The sequence below is a fragment of the Teleopsis dalmanni genome, chromosome 1 (genome assembly GCF_002237135.1).
Source record: "Teleopsis dalmanni isolate 2A chromosome 1, ASM223713v2, whole genome shotgun sequence".
In the NCBI taxonomy this organism is placed as follows: Eukaryota; Metazoa; Arthropoda; class Insecta; order Diptera; family Diopsidae; genus Teleopsis; species Teleopsis dalmanni.
The window spans coordinates 83,673,849-83,681,730 of NC_051846.1; the positions used below are offsets into that span (position 1 = coordinate 83,673,849).

The 7,882-nt window shown below is 31.8% G+C and overlaps 2 protein-coding genes across 2 annotated transcripts; one reads left to right on the top strand and one right to left on the bottom strand.

The window, feature by feature from the left end:
- Positions 1-1,388: 1,388 nt before the first annotated feature.
- Positions 1,389-3,064, bottom strand: LOC119668535 (60S acidic ribosomal protein P0). The gene is made up of 3 exons (XM_038078074.1): positions 2,960-3,064; positions 2,728-2,827; positions 1,389-2,503 (listed from the first exon to the last, which is right to left on the bottom strand). Exons 2-3 carry the CDS (start codon positions 2,779-2,781, stop codon positions 1,607-1,609), a joined length of 951 nt encoding a protein of 316 aa, XP_037934002.1. The 5' UTR covers positions 2,782-2,827; positions 2,960-3,064; the 3' UTR covers positions 1,389-1,606.
- Positions 3,065-5,742: 2,678 nt separating this feature from the next.
- Positions 5,743-7,876, top strand: LOC119668538 (ATP-dependent RNA helicase Ddx1; the record flags this gene model as incomplete). Its single annotated transcript, XM_038078078.1, has 4 exons — positions 5,743-6,045; positions 6,106-6,157; positions 6,211-7,236; positions 7,309-7,876. Coding segments are annotated over exons 1-4 (1,662 nt in total), but the record flags the coding sequence as incomplete, so codon positions are not given.
- Between the last annotated feature and the right edge of the window lie 6 nt (positions 7,877-7,882).

The following is a 7,882-nucleotide window of genomic DNA, read 5'->3' on the forward strand; positions in this document are numbered from 1 at the left end:
GTACCAGGAATCCGACTCATACCCTGCCAAATTTAAAGTTCAGAGTCAGCGCTGCTTAATCAACTGACCCAAAGCCGTACTTATCTTTTATGTCCGCACATTTTTCTGGAGTTTTGTTAATTTGACGTGAAAGTTTTATTAACAAATTCACTTGCTGTGTTTATATTAGAATGAAATCATAAACCAACTGTAGAATAATTGAATTAATTATATTTTTAATTGTTAAATTTCAATACTCTTCTCTTTGTAGAGATATTATTTGTTGCATGATTTATATATTCTTTCTTTGTATAGAACCTAATTTAGGAATGTAATATTGAGAAATTTTTCGTTTGAACTTATTAATTTTTCCTTCTGACATTAGGAGGTCCTCAACGGACATTCTGGCTTTCATTCGAAAGGCGGAATGTCTTCTGTTCGGTTAGGCTCAGTTGCAGCACAAAAGATCAATCTGGTCGCAGTGCTCTGCTTCGTTGGGAGCAGATTTCTATTCTATTACATTTGATGCTTTCTTCCTAACAGATTTATAAATAAGATATACTATTTAAGTAAATTGTTAAAAATAGATTAAGAATGTGATGCTGTTTTTGTAACCCGTTGGGGGTGGTTGAACGTCTTCGACGAGGCTTGGTCGTCTTCGACGAGTGACTCCAGGACGTAGACCCGGCCGTTCTTGGAACTGTTAAGAATGTGATCACACCGTTTAGCAAATCATGCTTTTAAGATGTTGTAATTTAGGTCAGGATGTTGTTTTTTACATAGTTTTCATGCATTAGCCGAGCTTTTCCAATATACAGCTTTACTTTACACATCTCTCTTTTCTTAATGGTGTTTCAACACATTAATTTTGCAATTTTTTTGTGACTCCATACAATTTAGACGATAAAATTTTTATATTAGATACAGGTTTATGTCAACTACTTTTCTGCCCATATCTATCTATGTCAAGCTTCCCTAAAAACGATAAAACTTCGGAATAACATCAAAATTGTTGAGAAACTTATATTTATTTGAAAAATATACATAGAATTATTTTTATTTTACCAAACAAATTACGGTTACCCATATTGGCAGCAGCAGTATGAAAGTAATTTGTACTGTGGCTGAGATTGGTAATCATATTCACTCTTTGCTAATCTTCACATTGTGACCCTGCGGTTCTCATAAGAGTTAAAGACATTTATATATTTAATCTTTACACAAGAAACATAGAATATTGTAGTTTTGTCGAATATTAAATTTACTGGTTTCATCCCACTAATAATCTGGGCAACTTCTTTAAAAAGTATCCAAACACTAATTTAATTGGGATCTAAAGTAATTTAATTTAACAGATTTAACCCATTTATCCGAGATTTTCTTCGAAATGAAATAAAAAATTGAATAAATTGTATTTTGAATTGCGTATTTATTCTTTCGTAAAATTACTAATTAAAAGTAATTCAAAATTATGTAATTTCGTGACAACTTGACATTGGGTGTGTCAGACCACGACAAAAATTTGTCATTGAAATACATAAATTTACAGTGCGAATATTAACTTGTAAACTAAAGCGAAAGATAATAACAATTGCTTAGATCGTTGAGTATGATGTTACTCATTAACTTAATCGAAGAGACTGAAACCCAGATCTTCATCTTCGGACTCTTCTGATTCTTCTTTCTTGGCTTCTTCCTTCTTTTCAGCGGCACCAGCAGAAGCAGTATCAGGAGCAGAAACAGCAGCTGCAGCAAATTTGCTGGGATCTTTAATGTATTCTTTAATTGTGGTAGCTTCCTTGAATTCAACCTCGGTTGTAGCTGCGATGGCCAATAGATTTTTGAATCCATTTGCAATGCTGTGTGGTGCAGAAGCAATGGTTGGATATCCAATTTGCAAACATACAGCAGCCAAATTTGCAACTCCAGCTTGGAATTTCTCACGCAAATCTTCTGGTTTGATATCCAAAATCTCAGGTGAAAAGATTGAACCTGAATCATAAACTTGATTGATAATCAAACCATATGAAAATGGAGATATATTCAACATGTTAAGTAAAGTTGCTTCAGAAGCACCAACTTTGTCGCCAGGCTTAAGAATTGGCACATCATTGATGATTTCAATTGTACCCTTTGAAATCTTGGTAGGGATGGATAGAGCCTGGAAGAAAGATGTTTTTTCTGGACCTAAACCAGTGTTTTGAGCTGGAATAATAACTGGCAATGGAGCAATTGCACCAGCACGTGCAGGTGCGCGCACTTTTGATTCCAAAAGCTTATCGCGTACTTCTGCCAAATCGCCTTTCGTGAAAACAAAGCCAACGTTTCCCTTGATATGAGGTAATAATTTTTCCAAGTTGGCATTGTTTTCTAAATGACCACGGATAGCTTTTCTCATCATGGTATTTTTACCCATGAGTACGATACCCAAGCCACGCAAACTGGTACGAATATTCTGCATTTGCTTTGATCCTACATTGTCAGCGCCTACTATGAAACATTTAGGATATTCATCGAAGAGTTCCTGTAAAGAAAAATGTATATAGTTAATCACATATTGAAAGGTAATAATTTAGTTAAGTTATTTGACAATTCAGACAACTCTTAGAGCATTTTTTCAATCATTTTATACATCAGGACTCTTGGGTTCGGCTTTTTCAAGCACAGAGTCCATATAATGCATATAAGACGATAATTTTTCTCATCACATTAAAAACTAATCAATAAATGCCTTAAACTAATACTTACGACAACTTTAATGAAGTATTGAGCCTTCCATGCTGCTTTGTTCTCCCTAACCATCTTGTAAAAAGTTGTGAAATCAGGGACTCGTGAAAGAATTTAAGAACTGCAAGATAAAATAACATATTGTCAATATGAAGCTTTATTTTAATATTGAAACAAAAAAACTGAATTTTCATCAAATGATGCAAATTATTTCATTAGATTAACTTTTATCAAAATTTTTCGAGTAACTCACCAAAACAATGTGATTACGACGGAGTCTTTGACCAAAATGGCAGATCATAGTTGCTATTTATGTGAGTTTGTATCGCTGCTTGTAGGGTTGCTAAAAATAGTATCGCATAATATTCTTTGGTGGCGGTATTTCTGTCATAAATAAATATTTAGCAGTACACGTTGCAGTTTTTGATTAAAACTTTTGTTATAATAATGTCGCAAAAATAATTTAAATTATATCGCAAATATTAACGAGAAATGCTAGGAATTGAATTAAGAATTATAAATTATAAATTTTGTTAAATAGTTTTATGGAATAAATTTTTATAATATTGTTTATGAAGCAATTAAAATTGTTGATTTAAAAAGTCTTGAAAATTAGTTGGTAAATCATGATTTCTATTAGTATAGTCGTGCTAAATAGCTTATATTCCTAAATAAAAACAAATATGAGTACATGTTCTGAGTTTAAGTTATAGGCAGAGTTTGATGTAATACTACGTTACCATTATGAGATTAACACAAGATTAAAACAATTATCGAGGTTAAAGTACAAATTAAGTTGTTTAAGTACATATTTTCCAATCAAAAGTTAACTTCGTTTTCGTCGAGATTTATTTAAAATCCTGTCAGAAATTGTGATTATTTTTCTGTGCAACTCTGCAAATGTAGTAATATTATAGATTTTTTGACGATATTAGAAAATTGAAAAAGAAATGTTAAAATCTATTCGTAACATTGAAAATTTGAAAATGCCAAAGTGTGTGAAACTCTTATTAAATTTGTTTAATAATAGTTTTGTACATAATTATAACTAATTTTACTATTCTAACAAAATATCTAGAGTGTTATAAAGTAATCTCAAGAGTTATACATTAATATCGAGTGTTATACAGATTTACCAATCGAGAGTGAAAATTATATTAAAAATGAATCTCGAATAAAAAAGTTACCCAAGATTTACCAACCGAAAACACCTTATTATATACGAACTCTGTTTGATTGTGTGTGTGTAGAAAAACAAAAGTAGTATTTTAATCAGTAATTGGATATTTATTTGATTGGTATTCACATATTATACATAAATTTTTTATTTTTACTGTTCATTGTACTTTTCTGGAATTATAAATAAAAAACCTGTGTAAATGTAAACTAAAAGATTTTAAAAAATGACAGAAGAAATAGAATGTACATACATTGGATTCATCACCTTTTCAACAGCATCAAAGCATGACGCAAAGTTCAATCCAGTACATACAATAAACCTTGCGAAAACTGTTATAAAAACCAATTTTAATCCAATTTTATTCAAGTATGGCATGAGCTATTTGAAAATTCTATACTTAAAATTATATTGCATGCCACATAAGAGCATTTTATTTCAAAATACAGTATTATTGGTAGTTATTTTTAATATTTTTATGAACTTTAGAGGGGTTTTGAATAACAAAGAAAGAATAAAGGACAAACACAAAAACTTATTTTTAATTTTATTGAAGTTTGGCTGACCCTACAACGCCGTTTCGAGTATTGCCAAGTACTCTGGTGTCACTGATTAAATAAAAATAAGTGACAATAAAACCTGGAACTTGAGCATTGAAAGTTTGTGCAGCCTTGGCTTCTTGTGGATAAACACGATTAGTCATCGCTTCTTATTTGACAGGCACGAGTTCTAGGCCTGGCACTTGCAGTCCAAACAAATTATATATGGACTATAAACTAATTAAATAAAATTCGATTATTTCCAAAGACCACTGATGAAGAGTACTTGGCAATACTCGAAACAGCGTTGTATGGTCAGCCAAACTTCAATAAAATTATAAATAAATTTTTGTGTTTGTCCTTTATTTCTTTCTTTGTTATTCAAAACCCCCCTAAATTTTAATAAAGCTTCTTTGTCACCATACAAAGAAAGTCTAGCTTTACAGCAACACGAATACTTTATTCAAAAATATTTTTAAGAACATTATTTTATTAAATCCATTTTAAAAGAATTTTATTATTTTTATAACAGATATTTTTACTGCTTCTATATTATTTCAACAGAAAAGCTTTTAATGTTTTAACATTAGTTGAAAAAAAACAATAAGTAGCTCTATGAGAAAAAAGTTGTAGTCCAATAAAAGAAAATAGTGCGAGTCACGAAATATATAAATATATATAAAACAATAAAATAAATATGTTAATTGTTTCTTGCTTAGAGTGACACGTCGTTATGACGAAAAGTGATTAAAAGTTAGACGGATTCGAAAAGCAAAGAAAAAACAAAGACAAAAATCTATTTTTAATTTAATGAAATTTGGCTGACCATACAACGTTGTTTCGAGTATCATCATCAGCGGTCTTAGGAAATAATCGAATTTTTTAATTATGTAAAATAAATATTTCAACACAAGATTTAAACAAAATATATTATTCAAAAATTGTAGTATAAATAGAGTTCTCTGCATATATAATTGAAGCTTTCCGATTAAAAATAAATTAAAACAAATATTAGTCCTGAACTCCTTTCAGTAGAACAAGATAATAGATATTTAATGGACTGAAAATTGCTATACAACTATTTGGATGAAGCGCCCAACGGTACGGAGTTAACAAATTACTGAGGCATCAGGTTTAAATTCTTTCGGTATTCGACATAATATTATCCAATTCTTATTAAGATGTGTTGCACAAACTTTTAATATAATTCGAAATGTTTGAAAATATAGTATATAAAGAAATATTGATAGAAATGGAATCATATTTTTTTATTTTGCAATTTTTTTTGCTTTCGTTAAAAAAAAACAAACAAAAATAAAATCAAGCAGTTCAGTTTCAAAGCTTTATCAAGAATTAAAAAAGGGCGTTTGTCATCGATTACCTAGTTACGGGGCTACGTCTGAATGACCATTCTGATATTAAAATTGTAAAAACGTAATATATATGTTCCTATCTTTGTACATATTTTTGTTATAATTATGTCTATAAAAGTTTTCACTTGTTTTACAACACTACATAAGTTGAGGGCTTGTATTACTTTTGCCTGGATATTTTAATAACCGGCACAAGAAATAGAGATTTTAAAGGCAGTGTATTATTTGCTAAAAATGACTGCATTTGAAGGTAAAATGTTGAATATAAAGATAACATATTCAAAAATAATTACATATTATTAAATTACAGAATTTGGCGTATTGCCGGAAATAGCCAAAGCTATTGAAGAAATGGATTGGACGTAAGTGTACTTATAAGTTTCCGTACAAATGAGAATAACCATTTTAAACATAGATTACCCACTGATGTTCAAGCTGAAGCTATTCCACTTATACTTGGCGGTGGTGATGTATTGATGGCAGCTGAGACTGGGTCTGGTAAGACTGGAGCGTTTTGCTTACCCATTTTACAAATAGTTTGGGAGACTTTACGTGACTTGGAAGAAGGAAAAATAGGGAAAAGTGCCAGCTCAACGGCTTTGGTAGCTCCTTGGACTATGTCTTTCTTTGATCGTACTTCAGCTTTAGCTGTTACACCGGATGGTATGCGTTGTCAGTCAAGGGAATTTAAGGACTGGCATGGGTGCCGTTGTACAACGGGTGTTAAAGGAAAGGGAAAGTATTACTACGAAGCTACAGTTACGGATGAAGGACTCTGCCGAGTGGGATGGTCTACCGAAAAGGCTAATCATGATTTGGGTACATGTCGCAATGGTTTTGGGTTTGGTGGTACTGGAAAAAAATCAAATAACCGTCAGTTTGATGATTACGGGGAGGCTTTTGGCAAAAATGATGTTATAGGCTGTTTATTAGATTTAGAAACTATGGAAATTTCATTTTCAAAAAATGGTGTGAGCTTAGGGGTTGCTTTCCGTTTAAACGACAATTTTCGAAACGAAACATTTTATCCCGCTGTCGTATTGAAAAACGCAGAAATGCTTTTTAATTTTGGGAAAACGGATTTAAAACATTTACCTTCGAAAGGATTCATTGCAGTCAGCCAAGTCAAATCATCCAATTCTAAAATTAATCCGTTAGCAAGCCCAACAACTAATGCCGATGCTAATAAACCAGCACCAAATGCACCCCAAGCAATTGTAATTGAGCCTAGTCGTGAATTGGCAGAGCAAACTTTTAATCAAATAGAAAAGTTTAAGGTACATTTGAGTAATCCAGATGTTCGATCATTACTGTTAATAGGTGGAGTTAAAGTTGAACAGCAGAAAAATGCACTTCAACAAGGAGTACACATTGTAGTTGGAACTCCTGGTCGTTTGGAAGAAATGATTGGTGGCGGATTTGTCCAATTAACGCATTGCAGGTTTGTGAGATATATGAATTTACAAAAACGATGTTTTATTTATATTATGTTATAATTATTTTTGGCTTTTAGGTTCTTTGTTTTGGATGAGGCTGATGCATTGTTAAAGCAAAATTATACTGATTTAATTGATCGACTGCACAAACAAATTCCAAAAATAACTTCTGATGGACGTAGACTACAAATGGTTGTTTGTTCAGCTACGCTACATGCGTTTGAAGTAAAAAAAATGGCTGATCGTCTTATGCATTTTCCTACATGGATTGACCTAAAAGGAGAAGACGCTGTTCCTGAAACAGTTCATCATGTAGTTTGCATAGTTGATCCACAAAAAGATACCACATGGCACAATTTACGTGAGCATATCCGTACGGACGGAGTACATTCGCGCGATAATGTTCATCCACAAAACCATACACCGGAAACGTTTTCTGAGGGCGTGAAATTATTAAAAGGAGAATATTGTATAAACGCCATAGAGGAACATAAAATGGATAGAGCAATTATATTTTGTCGAACCAAACTGGATTGCGATAATTTAGAACATTATCTAAAATCTCGTTGCCAACAGCGATACTCTTGTGTTTGCTTACATGGGGATCGTAAGCCACAGGAGAGAAAACACAATTTGGAATTATTTAAAAAA

Coding starts and splice junctions, on each gene's coding strand:
- LOC119668535 (XM_038078074.1), bottom strand. CDS start 2,781: ATGGTTAGGGAGAACAAAGCAGCATGGAAGGCTCAATACTTCATTAAA. Junction 2,504..2,727: donor AATACTTCATTAAAGTTGTC/GTAAGTATTAGT, acceptor TTTTCTTTACAG/GAACTCTTCGATGAATATCC.